The sequence below is a fragment of the Oryzias latipes genome, chromosome 12, assembly GCF_002234675.1.
Source record: "Oryzias latipes chromosome 12, ASM223467v1".
NCBI lineage: Eukaryota > Metazoa > Chordata > Actinopteri > Beloniformes > Adrianichthyidae > Oryzias > Oryzias latipes.
Window position 1 is genome coordinate 26,729,020 of NC_019870.2, and position 16,272 is coordinate 26,745,291.

General features: G+C 42.0%; 1 protein-coding gene across 1 annotated transcript in view; it reads right to left on the reverse strand.

Moving 5' to 3' along the window:
- Window positions 1-16,272, reverse strand: part of arrdc1 (arrestin domain containing 1) — a 49,996-nt gene that overhangs the window by 13,894 nt on the left and 19,830 nt on the right. Inside the window, exons 2-6 of the mRNA XM_023960895.1 lie at window positions 13,467-13,577; window positions 7,062-7,112; window positions 4,485-4,639; window positions 4,174-4,356; window positions 2,196-2,372 (exon numbers count right to left, since the gene is read on the reverse strand). Of these exons, the coding sequence (XP_023816663.1) occupies window positions 2,196-2,372; window positions 4,174-4,356; window positions 4,485-4,639; window positions 7,062-7,112; window positions 13,467-13,577 (677 nt within the window). The remainder of the gene's footprint in view (window positions 1-2,195; window positions 2,373-4,173; window positions 4,357-4,484; window positions 4,640-7,061; window positions 7,113-13,466; window positions 13,578-16,272) is intronic.

A 16,272-nucleotide genomic window follows, 5' to 3' on the forward strand; every position in this document is an offset into this window, starting at 1 on the left:
AGAAGGCCAAGTGGGTGTCTGCACAGTTGTTGTCTGCTATCTTCAGGTGCAAGATCTATGGAATACAAGTACAAATACTTTCAACTGACAGATATTTACAGGGGCAAAAATGCTAAATTCCCAATTGACAGGTAAAACAGTAATACAATAGGATGATAAAATATGAAATAGAATAGAAGGGTATTTAATAATCCCTGAGGAAATTTTTTTAAAATGGCCATCTTAAAAAAACACATAAACACACATGCATTACAAATAGAAATATCACAAAATAAAAAGATTGATAAAAAAAAAGGTAAATAATTGGAAAATCAGTGGGTAAAATTAAAAGAAATTACTTGTAAGATGCCCTGCCAGAGAGTTGTATTGCCTGATGGCACGAGGAACAAAAGATTGTCACGCTGTCACATTCAGTAATTCCTAGAGAATAAATAAAAACACAACAAACATGGATTAGATCATTTAGCTGTCTTATCTTAAATTACATAATTTTCAAATATATGAAAGGGGAATTTTTTAAAACACTCTTGCTATGATTACTTGAGCTTGTAGTAAAGAACACCTTTAAAAAAAATCAGAGACGACACTGATCACAGGAAGCCTGTGTGTAATACTTACAGTAACTTCTACTCAAATCACTGTTGACAGCTGATTTCTCCCATCCACCCTTTCTGTGACTACTTATCGACTACAAAACAGCCTAAAAACATAATGTTTGGGATTCTTGTCATTACGTCATTGGAAGTAAAGATACGGGGATTTTAGTGGCTGTCACTCTGACACAATCTCACAGGGCTGGTCATCACAATGAATACGGGTTCTAACGTTAGAAACTTAATGAGGCTTCTTTCATTCAACAGTGGATTCATGTATGTTATATTTAAAAAATGCTGTTTTCATGAATGTCATGAATTAACTTTGTTGCACAGTCCACCCCGTCTTATTTAAGTCTGGGTTGTGAAAATGCTGTGTCTAACTTTAACCCGGATCGCGTTTACATAAAGGCAGCACACGGAACAACTAGCTAGTTAGCATAGCATAGCATCAGTGTTTAAACAAATCGCCGTCTCCAAATCAATACTTTTTATTAAACTTTCTTTGCTGCTGTAAATCCGGCATGCTTTTCCCCTTAGTTCCTTATGAATCATGTTAAGAACCTACAGATCATTGGCTATAGACGCTAGCTTGAACCGACACCGGCTTGAACTTCACTCACACACTCACAGGCAGCCACAACTTGCACAGGCTAAGCAAAACAAAGCTAAGCTAATTTGCGGTGGGGGTACTCTGCAAACGACTCGGCTGCAGTGTTCATAAAGCATTCACACATGTCACTTGGCAAAGGAGATCGCTTCAACTTAGTATTCAATAACATTACAGGACGTACAACGAGGGAATGATCAAATAAATGCATTACTTACGGGCTGAGACTGATCCCGTTCAGAAGACCTCTCCGCCATGTTTGCCGACCGCGTCCTTTCAACTGCTGTGCTGAACAGCTCCCTCCCTCGTCACTTTGAAAGTGAAGAGTGTAAGGGGCCATTGGATTGGCTAAAAGCGAACCCGCCTGCTTTGCCGATGAGTTTGATTGACAGATTCACTAGCCAATGGTGACATTAGTTGACCCGCTCCGTCAGATGAGTCTCAATATTCACCGTAGAAAAATCTCTCACACACACGGGGAGATTCACAAATGAGAACGGGATTTTGAATGCACACTCTGCAATTCGAATGATCTGTGAGTTCACATCACATGTGTACCTAAAAATCATGTTTGTGAAGCACTTACTGTGCATTTCTGATACATTTATTGTGAATTTCTAAAATGTTTTTGTGAAAAACAGTGTGCACATTTGTGAGAAACACTTATTGTGCATTTGTAAAACATTTAGTGTGCATTTGTGAAACACAATGTGTGTGTTTGTGAAACACAGGGTGTGTATTTCCAAATTTATTTTTCACGTTTGCATAAAATGACATTTGTGAATCGGAGCGTGTGTATTTGTGAAATATGTTGTGTGCATTTCTGATTATTGAGACTGAATTAACTCCATAGATCCATTCCTCTATGAGGGAGTCCAGCACATTTTTACAAAAATGATGCAAATGTGAACATTTAGAATCCCATCAAAACAAAGCAGAGCCGTTTCTCTGACCCCACAGCACGTCCACCTGGTCGGTGAACTCGCTCTGACCTGGATGAAATACTCGATGTCTATGAGGCTGCAGCCGGCGAGCGCGGACTGAGGAAGAGGAGGGACGATGATCTGCTCCTTCCACTCCGCATGCTTCCCCGCCTTCACTCCGGCCCCCTGAACCTCTGCGATGGTTCGCAGGTCAAACATTGGACGCTTGGATTTATACATCACCTTCTGCAGAGGAAAGCACACATGACAGCAGAGAGATCTGCTAGGTTATAAACTCTGATACTTTTATTCTTTTGGGTTTCATTTATACATGAATGAGCAAAGCGGCCTGACAGCATTCAGCCCCTTTAATGTGTTCATTGAGTAAAAAAGCCATGGATGAGGCCAGTGTTGTGTTAAACACTAAAAGAGATGTTAAAATCAGATCAATAAATGACAGATTTAAACATCTAACAGAAAATGGTGGCAGCAGGATCAATCTCTGCAGCATCGCTTGGATGTTGCACCGTTCATCCAACCGTTGCTCCTCTGAACCAGACTGTTTTATGAAGCTTTGGCTGCTGGGTGTGGATTAAAAACTGATAACCACACACCTAAAAAAGTAGTTCCGGTCACATAACTTACATTTTCCAATCACTGTATGCCTTCTTTAAAACAAACGTTTGCTTCATCATCTGGACGAAAACAAGCGGTAAGACGTGAACTCTCTCTCTGAACTGATGCTTTATTTAATCTATCGTGACGATCAGCACGTATTTCACTTTCCTTTGCCGCTGCAGTCAAGGTCGGTGCCGGTGCAGCCCACGTAACAAATAGTCTGCTTTTTGTGAAAAAAGAACAAAAATACCAAAAAGTGACTGAATATTTATTTATTTTGTAAGTGGCCATGGTATAAGCGGGACAATGACCTTTAAAGTGTGCATTTTCAGAATGAACCCACTTCGTGGACATGCTTCCACGGCGTGCGTTAATTACTGATAATGCACACTTCGTCTGCCATTCCATATTGTCTTTGTTTCACTCTGAAGAGTCTTAGGAAGATCTAGAGCAAAACTAGGGAACTACATGATTTAAATGATGCTTCTCAATATTTAACCTCAAAAGACTTGGCGTCCACATATGTGGACCTACCTCCCTAAATTACCACAGTGGTTAATTCTGCTTAGTTGCAGCACTATCAAAGAAAAGAACAAAGGGCATGTCAAATAAGAGCTTGGACTTTAAGAGGTTAAATGTGTTTGTTGAGAATCGCTCCTGTTTTGGCGGCGGCCGTTTTGGATCTTTTACAACATCCCAAACTCTGTTGGACAAAGGGTGGGGAGCTCTGTTCTTGTACTGTATGGTCTTAGACAACATTTGAGAAAGCAAAGGTCGCAACAACTGACTGAAACCTGCTTAGAATAGAATAGATTAGAATATCTTTATTCATTTATATTGCACTTTCCCAGAACAAATCACAAAGTGCTTTAGAAAAAGGAGAATAAAATCATATAAAAACACAAAGAAGTAATAAAATACAATAATAATAATAAAACAAAACACAGTAAAACATAGTAAAGCAAGGAATAAAATCAACTAGAAGCTCTCCTGAATAAAAACGTCTTGACCTGGGATTTAAAACACTCAACAGAGTCGATCTGACACAACGACAGTGGGAGGGAGTTCCCAAGACGAGGAGCAACACCTTGAGACTTGAGATGATAGATTAGATGACCAACGTGAACACAGTGTTACTGCTGTGTTTGTGCTGGTTCTGCAGAACCTTTAAGACGCTGCAGCAGCTCAGACACACTCAGGTCTGAATGTCTCTGCAGAACCTGAGTTTCAGCTCATAACTATCACACCACTGATTTTTTAAGTGTTGTTTGTGAAAATATTTGAATTTAACGGACATTCTATTTCACCTGACAGCTTCTGACACTGAACTGAGAATGCTTCAGATTTAATTTTCTCTCAGGTTTTGTGGCATTTTATTTTAAAAGAACTCAAAACCCCAGGAGAAACAACAGCTGAGCATTTTCTTTACCTGTATGAGGCTGGCCAGCACGCACCCGGTGTCCTTCCCAGACTTGTTATGGATCTCTGTGGATAACTTGATGACCTGACCTGGGACGTAACCCCTCAGGTCACTGCAGGTTTTCAGCATCAGGGTCCCGGTCTTCACCAGGAGGTAGCTGAACTTCTTGCTTGTCAAGGCGGAACTCGGCTGCTGCATGAAAAAAAAAAACGAAGAGCCAGCGTTTGTGTATTTCTAATAAAAAGCGGTTGATTATTTATTGACACCACTAATGTGGTGATTTTCAATAAGTAGGGGGACATCCTAAAAGTAAATCTAACCTCGATGTTTGGCACCTCATTAAGGTTGAGGGCGTTGAGCAGGTAGAAGACCTTCAGGGTTTTGTAGTCTTTTGAGAAGCGGGGCGTGTCGATGCTCGCCTGAACGCGGTAAACAACCTTCCCAAACGGTCCCTCAAAGGACGTGGGCACCGCAGCTGAGGACAGGATGGAAATAAATGAACACATCCTTACTTTCACAACCCTTTAAACATTTAGATGGTGGAAAAAGAAACACAAATTAGGTTGCATTATTTAATTATGTGATGATACTTGCACGGACCTGCTTTATTAAAGAAGTTCTGATTCTTGTGGCTGAGATGATGACTTTGAGGTTAATTATGTTGGCACAAAAATTAAATAAGTCTTCAGATTCACCAAGTTTGACTCTAGAATTCCATAGAAACTTTCCTAAATTCCCAATAAAAACAGGACACAAAGGTTTCTGGGCACAACGGCATCTTAAGACCATGTGGATTCTTTATGCTCAAATCTGATCAATAAAAAGGCTTCATCTCTAAGATCAGAAAGCAGAGCGCTCCCATCATCAATGCAGCACGGAATCAAAGCACCAGCATCTCTTTAGTCATTAGTGAGGTGCAGGTCCGGCCTCCTACTAACCATAACCAGATGCTGCACCCACAGGGTGCTGCTCATACGATGGCCACGCCAACTAAGCCCCGATTGTCTAATTTCTAACAGTCAGGCTGCAAGCACGGAGCGCTCAAGGGGCGCACACTTATCACGAGAACAGCACTAACGAGCCCCTTGTGCGGTGCCCAGGGTTCAGAGGGGCTTTAAAAAATGACAAATCTGTACAACACATCCGGTTCTCACCCATTGACTGTATATGAGAACCGGACAGAGTCAGTCTGACGTCATTCAAAATGCCTTACTTCCAGTGAAATGAAGTCAACTCAGTTGCTACTTTTTTGCAATGTGGATGCCACCACAGTAAGCAGTGATGGTCTGACTCGGTCTGGCTACGTGTATCTATGGCAACCACCCTCGTCAATCAGGAGTGAGCTTGCTGGAAGTCCACTGGAAAGCGGCCTCAGGAAAATCTGTCAAACATTTCAAATGTTCAGCGTGGGGGACAGCAGCAGGAATCTGATTGGTCAGTTCATTTTCACTATACAGGCGCACAAGGTTTCCTACGACCCTAAAACTTTGTGTGTGCCCCTTGCGGGCCTTGAACAGGTTTGCCCATTTTTGGCCTGCAGACAGCCTGTATCCACCCATAAGGGCAGTGTGGACTCAGGCTTTACGTGAAGCGTAGATTCTTCTCTTTAACAGTTGAGTAAATGACTAAAACCAAAAGAAGATTAGGGATCTCTGCATTTATGTCTGCAAGTTTATTATAAAACCCAGAATGTTCAAATGAAGCCGTCCTCATCCTGCAAAGAAGACAGGTAGGAAACACGGAAAGCTGGCTGGCCGGGAAACTGCTGGGGGAGAAAGCAGGGGAGGGAGATCAAAACGCTCTGTTGCTCTCATGCATATAAATCACCAGATTATCATCCAAACAGGGGAGGAAAAAGGTGATGAGTGAGCCGTTAGAATAAAGATGGAGCCCCTCTGTCAGCATCACTATAGTAACATGTCCTTTGTTTTCCGGATGGCAGTGCCAGCGGCGGCAGAAACAACCCTGAAGGTCTAAAAGTGACCTGGACAGAACTGAGTCCAGCTCAGGAGTCATCAGTGGGAATGTTTTCAGCAGCTGGTGCATTCTGGGAGCCTTATGGTCCTCGTCATGTTCAGATCCAGCAGAGACTTGGAGGAGCAGTCCGGCTCCTCAGCAAACAGAAACACATCAGACCGATGCATCCAGGCTCTAAACCAAAACACAAATCTGCAATTTCATAGTTAAACAGAATGCACAAAGACTAGTAAATTCAACATGACTTTTTTAAATCATGAGAAACAAATCTTACAACAGTGGAGCAGAAATTCAAGTTTAAATCTAAACCTTTTTATATACAAAGATATTGAAATAATAACTTGAACAGATTCACAAACAGCTTCTTTTCCGAAGGGAATAACCAGGTTAAACTCCTGGGAGTCCTGATTACACTGTACAGGTGTGTTCATACTAACAAATAACAGGGACAGTTCATACATGACGTTCTCAACATGCTGATTTCATGCTAGCTGACCTCAATGCATGGGGCATAAATCAACCATGTGCAATAATCCCCAGTATGCCAGCAGGGGGCAGTAACAGACACATTCACTTGGATTAAGCCCTTATTTGTTGCAGGATATTTAAGAAGTGGGTGGGGTGGGGTGGGGTGGGGGCAGGGAGGCACAGTCTAAAAATAAGGCAGCCCAACTTACAGAAGCTGCAGTGTGCCCCCGCCCCCTAATAAAGAAAAAAGAAATCCAATCAGATAATTCAGCAGAGTTCATGCAAACATAACAGAGATGTGCTGTGGGGGAGCGTCTGTCTGTAACTGGTTAACCTCAAAGTCATCATCTCAGCCACAAGAATCAGAACTACTTTAATAAAGCAGGTCCATGCAAGTATCATCACAGGAAGTGGAGGGCGTGGCCTCACATGCAGGCAGACGTTACACTCACCTGGAATGAGAAACTGGAAGGGGAAGCTGTGTTCGCCCGGCGACAGAACCCCTGTGAAAACAGACAGTCCATCAGCTGAGGGATTCAGGAGGAAACAATGCAGCGGCCGGCGTGTGCAGACGCGCTCCTGCTTTTCCAAACTTTTCACTAAGCCCACCAGGGAAAGGGTGGAACTTTCCCAGGGGCGGGGGTTTCTGCAGCAAACGGGGAAAGCAGAGTGACACTGACCCCCTTTCACACACTATGCTTCATTTACTGGCTGACTAATGTGCAGAGAGAAATGAAGCAATCTGTTGATGGAATGAGGGTCTGAGCACCAGCAGACCACCATAAACACAACTATCATTCAAATCAGCATGACTTTTTCTATGCTTCGCCTAAATATCATCAGCAGATAAAGTTTCACTCACTTTCTATTGAACAGACGCCAAAGTCATAAAAATATCCTGAGCTTCATTATCTTTTAGCAAATGTCAATTTAGTATGTTTTAATTACATGAATGAAGGACGTAACATCCCTTTAAGCTTAAAGAAAGAAATATTTAATATTTTCTGTTGTTAACAAAGAAAAAAACACAATATGCATCATAGAGAAGCCCTTCAGACAGAATGATGGTAATACAAGGAAATAAAAAGATTGACAGACTGCTGTTAAAACATCATACATTATTAGTCAGTGAGCGTTTTCCTGGGATAGGAAAACGCCCCCCCCCCAAATCCATCTCCTTTGCTTTCACTTGAGAGAACCAAAGTCTGGACAAACTACCTGGATTCCTCTCACAGGTCCAGACGCTCATTTGGTGGTTCTATTGGCTGAAATAAGCTCTGAACAAGAAGGGGAAAAAATGGAGGAAGTAGAAAAGGAGTTTGTCCCACTGTTCCTCTGACCGTCATGTGATCCACCTCCTCACTGCACCACGTTTACACAGCACACATTTTCAAACTACTTCAGGATTCTTACTTCTTCTGAGTCACTCTGTGGCTGTTTCCTAACACTGACCTTATGTCTTTTTTGTACTCCTCCTCTCTTTGATCTGTGAAAAATCTGTTTGGTCCAGACTGGAGTTCAGGTGAGTTTTTAGCCCTGCTAAACCCTCAGGATCGGACCAGAACCAAAGGTGGTTCAGACCAGAACCAAAGGTGGTTCAGACCAGGACCAAAGCTAGATCAGACCAGGACCAAAGGTGGTTCAGACCAAGACCAAAGGTGGATCAGACCAGGACCAAAGGTGGATCGGACCAAGACCAAAGCTAGATCGGACCAGGACCAAAGGTGGATCAAACCAGAACAAAAGGTGGATCAGACCAGGACCAAAGGTGGATCAGACCAGGACCAAAGGTGGATCGGACCAGGACCAAAGGTGGATCGGACCAAGACCAAAGCTAGATCGGACCAGGACCAAAGGTGGATCAGACCAGGACCAAAGGTGGATCAAACCAGAACCAAAGGTGGATCAGACCAGGACCAAAGGTAGATCAGACCAGGACCAAAGGTGGATCAGACCAGGACCAAAGGTGGATCAGACCAGGACCAAAGGTGGATCGGACCAAGACCAAAGCTAGATCGGACCAGGACCAAAGGTGGATCAGACCAGGACCAAAGGTGGATCAAACCAGAACCAAAGGTGGTTCAGACCAAGACCAAAGCTGGATCAGACCAGGACCAAAGCTAGATCAGACCAGGACCAAAGGTGGTTCAGACCAAGACCAAAGCTGGATCAGACCAGGACCAAAGGTGGATCAGACCAGGACCAAAGGTGGATCAGACCAAGACCAAAGCTAGATCAGACCAGGACCAAAGGTGGATCAGACCAGGACCAAAGGTGGATCAAACCAGAACCAAAGGTGGATCAGACCAGGACCAAAGGTGGATCAGACCAGGACCAAAGGTGGATCAGACCAGGACCAAAGGTGGATCAGACAGGTCAGACTCTCATTTGTAACAAAAAGGTTTTGGGTTTGCGTTTCTGCCACTCTGTATTTTCCATTTTTACTATTTAATCACTCCTTTCTTTTTAAAGAATCATTAACACCAGATTGCATTTAGCAGTTATTTTTTGCAGCACTAAGACCAACTACCGTAGTTTTACTATGAAAATACAAAAAAAAAAATTGTTTTTGTTATCAGTCTGACATTGTGTGTTTTTTTTAACATTTGTAAAACATCGTGTCTTTTTAATTCAAACTCACTAATTTATAAATTCAGAGCAGGAGGAACAATAAAAGCTTTTCTGCTGGTGTCACACAGAACGCCTCGAGCCAGTTGGCTTATCGTCGTCTCAATGAGCTGACAGCCTAATTAAATTCTTCCTGACAGGAACATCTCTCAGCCTATTACAGACGAACACAGAGCTGGGCTTCACTGCAGCTGCACGGCCGAGACAGCAGGAACGTTATAGGAGTGTTTTAAAACAGCCTTGGAAACATTCAGGTTAAAGCCACCAGTAAAATGATCACAAGTGTCTTGCAGCTGTACTGAGCAGGATTTACTGTATCAAAAATCATGAAGGCAAAAAAGGAGCTTGTTTGTGCTGATCTTGTTTTAAATGATTTCTGTAACTAGATGTTTTAAAACACTGAAAACGTTTTTATCCTTTGACTGAAACAGCACTAAATGATGATAAAAGCTGCTCCGATGGGCAGAAGGGAGAAGTATGTGTGATGGTGGGTTAGATGGTGTTTTTGTTTCTTTTTATATTGTTAAAAGTGTAGATTTTCTATTTTTTGAGAGACTATTTAGTTTACAGCCTTTTGCTTTTAATATAACTTTGGCTGAACCACATTTTGGATTTTAGTTGGTGATGCCTCTGATCCACTGTTAAAAGGACTAAAAACCCATCCGATAAAAATGGTGTGTTTGGCCTTTTTAACATGTTCTTGTGGCATTTTTCTGAACATGGAGGACATTTATAAAGAAAATTCAGCTTAAAATTGCATTTCTATTATTTTTAGTATTTCTGTAATCAGGAGCAGACAAAAAAATGCAGTTTGAAAAGGATTGTGTTTGTGACGTAGAAAATATGTTGGGAGAGCCACAAGCTCCATGAAGGTCTTTGATTTCCTCGTCTGACCTGGAATTTGGATCAAAACTGTACAGCTGCATCTCTCATATTGCTCATCATTTTTGTTGCACCCTAATGTTAGGTGAGGGGCAGTAAGCTAGTGGGAGTGAGTGTACATAGATAGCTGTCGGCAATGAGAAGAGGAAGGCGCAGCCCTGTCGCTCCTGGTCACGGCCACAACTCAGAGGTGAATTTCTAATGAACTCCTGCGCTCTGCAGAAAATTTGTCCAAGAAAATGACTTTATGATTTGGGCTAAAAACCACGTATTCATAATTAAAAGACCACCGGGAACAATAGATGAAAAGATGATGGCAGTGGGATGTGAACCCTGTTTGACCAATGGTTTGTTAGATTGAGCTCCTCTTGACCTGACGGACAGTCAAGATGATTCAGAGGAAAAACATTCAAGCATCTGCGGCATACCACACTATCAGTGTGCTGCAGCCAGTGTCTTTTGTGTAAGACTTTTGTCACTCTTCCTGTCTTGCACTTAACTTGTGGCTGCCCCCCTCCCCCCCGTGTCACACTGCCTATTTTTGGAAGAGATAGAACAACACAAAGCAGCGAAGCAGCAGTTGGCTTCAACTATTTTTTTTTTTTTTGCTTTCCACTTCCTGTGTGGCTGTATGCAGGGGGGTATTCCACAAAGCAGGTTATGCTAGCTCCCACGGTAAGTTTGAGGCTAAGGAAGCGGATAACCTAAGCTTTTGGTTCCAAAAACAGAGGGATGTTTCGGGGTATGTCAAGTTGCCATAGCAACTCATGTTCTGAACATAACCTGCAGCAGGTTTAGTTGAAGGTTAGTTTTTTACAGAGAGGTGAAGCAGCATGGCGTGTCCATTTGAAGATGATTTAGTGGATGAAGAAAATCAGATAATACTTTTTCCACGGTGAGAGGGTGATAAGATGACGTATGGGTGTTGGAAAGATAAACCTTTTTACTTTGATCTAACTTAATTATTTGCTTCAGTTAAGATAAATGTAGTTATCAGATATTTATTTTACTTTCATTTAAATTAATACAATTATGTGGGTGTAACTTTGGTGCTGCTGTCAGACAGGCAGTGCAAGGAATTGTGGGATAGCAGAGAACTGAAATTAAGTCAGAGAACTCCATGTTTCATGATGCTTGTTTTCACATTGTTTCATCCATTTTAATGTTATAAAAATGAGAATATCTGCAGGCTCAAACTTAGACATATGAGAGTTCAAGAAATATTATAAATTAAGATGGAAAAACATTTAATTGAATTGGAGTAATAAGACATTTAGTTATATAAATATGTAAATTTGAGTTGTAAAAACAATTATTGAGTTGGATAGACATAAGAAATTTGGTTTAATAAATGTAACTCAATTACTCTCATTCTCTCTAAGAGTTCTGATACACCACCTGTCCTTTCCGGGGTTTGGATCCCTCCTTCATGTGGGCACCCCTGAGGTTTCTTCGTTTTTTCTGGATACCGTTTTTTTTAGGAGTTTTTCCTTAGGGGGGGGGTCTAAGGGCAGGGATGCCTGTTTAGTTTAGTCTGTTTAGTTAACGTTTTAGTATTATCCTATTAAATTCTATGCATTTATGATCCTTTTTGATTGTATGTTTACCATACAATTAATTACAGGAACGAAGCCCATTGAGACAACTGTTAATAAATAAAATTGTAAATAAAATTGAATTGAATTGAATTACTTGTTACCAATTGAATCAATTCATTTAAGTTGGATAAGTTATATATATATGCGTCACAATGAAAATAGAGATGATATAGAAACTCCTGCGTTTACTCTGTCTGTTATTTCTCTCCAAGCAGAAACTCTTTCTTTTGTTGATGATGCACCTGTATTACTTTTTTGATGGGCGTATAATCTTCATACGCCGTCATTTAAATCTACGGGTGGGTGGATGGATGGACAGATTTCCTCTGTGGGTGTTGTCTTAGCACCACATGCTGTTGGCACTGATATGTTCTTGAACAAATAAACATCAACAATAATGTTGCCACACTTTTGAGAATGTTGTCTAATCCAGAAGATAGATTTTTTGCTTTTGTATTTTTGATCAAACCTGGGATTGGTTACCCATCATGCACAGCTGTTTTTGCTTCAGCTGATCGTCTGTCTGCATGTTCCCACCTGTGGTTGGGTTTCATTTTTCTTCTTGCCTGTCCCATCATGACGCCTCTCATCCTGTCTGTTCCAAAAGGAAATCTGAGGCGCTCCTTACCCAGACCGCTGGAGGGGGGGAGGGGGGAGGGGTGCTATTGCCTGGACTTTTGTTGTTGTTGTTAACGTTTTTTTCTGGTTTTTCATGGTTCCGGTTTTTGTCAAGTTAATTCCATGTTTTTGTCTTTCACTTTATTCATTCTAAAATTGATGTTTCTGTAAAAGATGCCTCTAATCCGAGTTCATGGAGGGGATCCTGAACTCCTTGGAGTCTGAGATAAACTCGTGCCGATGCCAACACCCCTGTGGTCCTTGGCAACGGGAAATACTACACTCTTTAGCTGCGTTCACACCAAATGTAATTTGCGAATCAGGATCGTCCAGTCTCAATGTTAAGTCAATGTTCAGATGCAATCAGAAGTCCTGCGGCGTGTTTTGAGCGTTGAGCGGCGCACGCCGGTCTGGCAGCAGCCCGTTTTGGTTTTCAGAGTTCAAATATCTAAACTTTAGCGAAGAAGACGCGTCGTGTTAACCAATCAGGGGCTCAGCTTTGGCCTGTGACATGTTGATGTGATCAGCAGATGGAGTCCAAAGCCAACATGGAGGAGAATCTGATCATTTTTATTCTGAACGTAAAGATATTTTTGTTATTCGTATGGTTCCTCTAATTTTATTTTAATTGTTTTCCTCCTCAGACTTAATCGGGACAGCAGGTCATCAAACCGGGTCACAGAGACGCAGCTCCTGCAGTAGATGGTGAAGCTTTTCGTACCGGGAGAGACTCTAAATGAACTCAGACGTGATAAATAAATAAACCTGATCTGACCAACGTCATCCGTGTCTTCCATACATTGGCTGTTTGTGTTTTTTGCTTCAGTTTGCAGTTCTAAAGGGCTGCATATCTGTGCAAAGTTGATTTTCTCAGCTTCGGAATTTATTGCAATTATGTTCATTAAGAAAACGATCAAAGACTTAAGGCTTAAAAAAAAAGTCTGACAAACTGAATGAAGGCTCACTGGGAAACCATATGGGACTATTTCAACTGTTGCTGGAATTATATCTGCACCCATGTTTTCTACATGTGGAATAGAACAGCAGCTGTTAGACATGAGCTGAAAATCGGACCACAGCACTTCACACGGGTACGTTTCTGATGAAGACTTCAGGGTTTGCCGTCATCACCTTTGTCGGCGACCGACAGCGTGCTGTTGAAGTATCGCTCCTCCAGGTTCCACGTGGTGTCGTTTATTTTGGTGGAGACCCCGCATGACCCCTGACAGTTCACCTTGATGGCTGCAAAGAGATGAAAAGGTTTGGATTTAGAAAAAAAAAAACAACCTGTGAGGCAAACTGAGCCACAAAAACACAACTACTCAGAATAAAACCTCAAACTGCAGCAACCTGAACTGGAAGGTGTGTAAAAATGCAGTTGGTGACCGGAGCTGCAGTAAGACCACAGTCTGTCAACACACTCAGGGAAAACATCGCTATGACGAACACGAGAGAGGTCAAATAAACCTGGATCATTCTGGTTGGACTGGTTTAGACCGCAGTGTTATGTTACACATCACTTGTGCGATGCTTCTGTTTCAAGACCTTTAACCAAAACAACAGAAAAGAGGAAGGTTTGCTTCTAAGTCTTCAAAAAGAAACACAAAGAAAGGGAAAGTTGATGCTAAAGGGTCTACACCATGCTATTCTAAGCCTTTCAGTGCAACTTAAATCCATACAAATAAAGATATGTTACCTTCGGCACACTAAAGAAGACTGTTTTATGAAATCTGAGTTATTTTCGTGAGCTCCTTTTCCTACCCGGAAGTAAGACGGCTCAATCTCCGAGGCTCCGCCTTTCGCTCTGTGTGGGTGCCGCCCACGTCACGATGTCGACCTAGAGCCGGTCCTTGAGCGTGTCTGCGTTTCACCCACGAAAACAAACAACATCCGAACTATTGCAAAGATAGATGTGCAGCTAAGAGAACTGGTTAGCTTAATAATATTTATATTTGATTTAATAAACAAGGTTTTCTGAAGGCATTTAAACATAGGAGAAGGCCTGTTAAAACAGTCAACTCTGGTGAACCGAGGATGACAAAAATGTTTGTGTTTTCTTGAAACTTTCATCTATTCATGTTTTAATCATTATCTTCTTTGCAGTATTTGAACATTAATAATGCAGCCACGCTCTTTAGTCTTATGTAATGTGTGTAACTAAAGCTGCAAAATCCTTTTTAATGCAAATATTTGTCCAACATTCATTCTGTCATATATTTCATGATCTTCTGTCAGGGATAGTGGGGAACAGAAAATATATTTTTAAAAAATCCTCAAACTAATCAGAACGATCACTCCTCTACAATGGAAGAGGCTGAAATTGGTGGCGTTTAGATGAACGAGACTTTAGCTTGTTTTCCAAGCGGAAGGTGCATTTTTCTTTCAGCAGGACGTGCAAATTCAGCCAACCGCAAAGTCACACCAGTGCACTTCTCAGTGAACGCCACCCTCAAGCTCAGAGTGGCAGATGGCGAGCTCTCTGCACCGCCAGGGCTGCTGGCAGGGACAGGAAACAGGAGTGAAGGTAACTTACAACAACAAAAAACCCTCCAAAGTGTCACAAAAAAGGGGCGGAACCCTCAAAAGATAACCCACTTTTTGCCTTATTGCTACAGAAGCAAATGGACTGAGCTTTCCAGAGCCTCCGCACCTCACAGAAACAGAAACACACATTCAGGATGGGGAAGAAGACGGATGAAAGCATCAGGATGTGGCTCACAGCTGTGAGCGGTGGAGGACGGCTGGAGGACACAGAGAGGTCAGCGCTGGGCTAATCTCTTCAAATCCCAGCCGCGGCAGAGTGTTGCTCTGAACGACAAAGACACGCAGAGACACAAAGCTGATGAAGGAAGTGCAGCAACGCAGCGGTTCCGTGATGAACCGTTTAGCTCTGCTGCTGGTCCACATGCATCCGTCTGTGGAGTTTTCTTCTACAAGAAAGTTTTAAAGAGCAAAAAAACAGAACTTAAAAGCAGGAGGGTCTTTAATGTATTTGTTTGCAAAAAGGAGCATGATTACAAAATGAGTGGCTGCTGACTAAAACACCAAACATTTTTTTATTGGAAACTCTGAATTAAGGTAGAGCTGCAAGCGAGGAGTCAGAGCGTTCACAGGTTTGGGGAAGGGGGCCTGGCTATTCCCTGGCCCCTCCCTCACGGCGTTCTAAAACGGATTTACCCGCTGATTCCATAGACTTCTATAGAGAAATAAAAACAGGTTCTTTGACGATCCAAACTTGTTTTCACATTTTTTTCCTTATTGCAAGTTAGTGAAGTTAAAACTGGCCAACCAAACGCCTCAACAAAAGTAGGTGGTCTCATGTTCAATGTTCAAAATGTTTGATTTTCCTGAGTCAAGTGCTAGGGGTGTGGCCTTCCAACCAGCTCACTCCTGATTGGCAAGATTGGTTTCCATAAAAGCTCTGACTCAGACCCACTCAGACCAATCACTGATTACTAACGAGTTCTGGTTCCAACATGGCCAACATGGTCTGTACCTGGAAAAACGGCGACTGAATTGATTTCATTTGGTTGGAGCTGGAAGTAAACTATTTACTATGGGTGATGTCACACTCAGTCAGTCCAGTTCTCAGATACAGTCCCCCCACCCCCAGCATACCAGTCTCGGTCCTTCAACACAAACACAACTTTAAGTCTGCAGTTAAAGTCTGCTTCAAACAGCTGTTGGCTTGTTTTTGTATTATTGGCACAACACTTACTTTGTGGGAAATTAACAGCATATTTTGCTGTTTTTAGCTGAGCTATGGCATCAAACTACTCAACCAGATGTACCATAAACAGGTTTGAAGACATCATTCTCAGACAAACATTAAATGGTTCCAACAAACTCAAACTTCTCTCACGCAAATATCGCAGACTGTCTGTACGGATCATTTCTAAAACCGTTTTGAACTAGTTCGTGTAGTGAGACGGTGCAG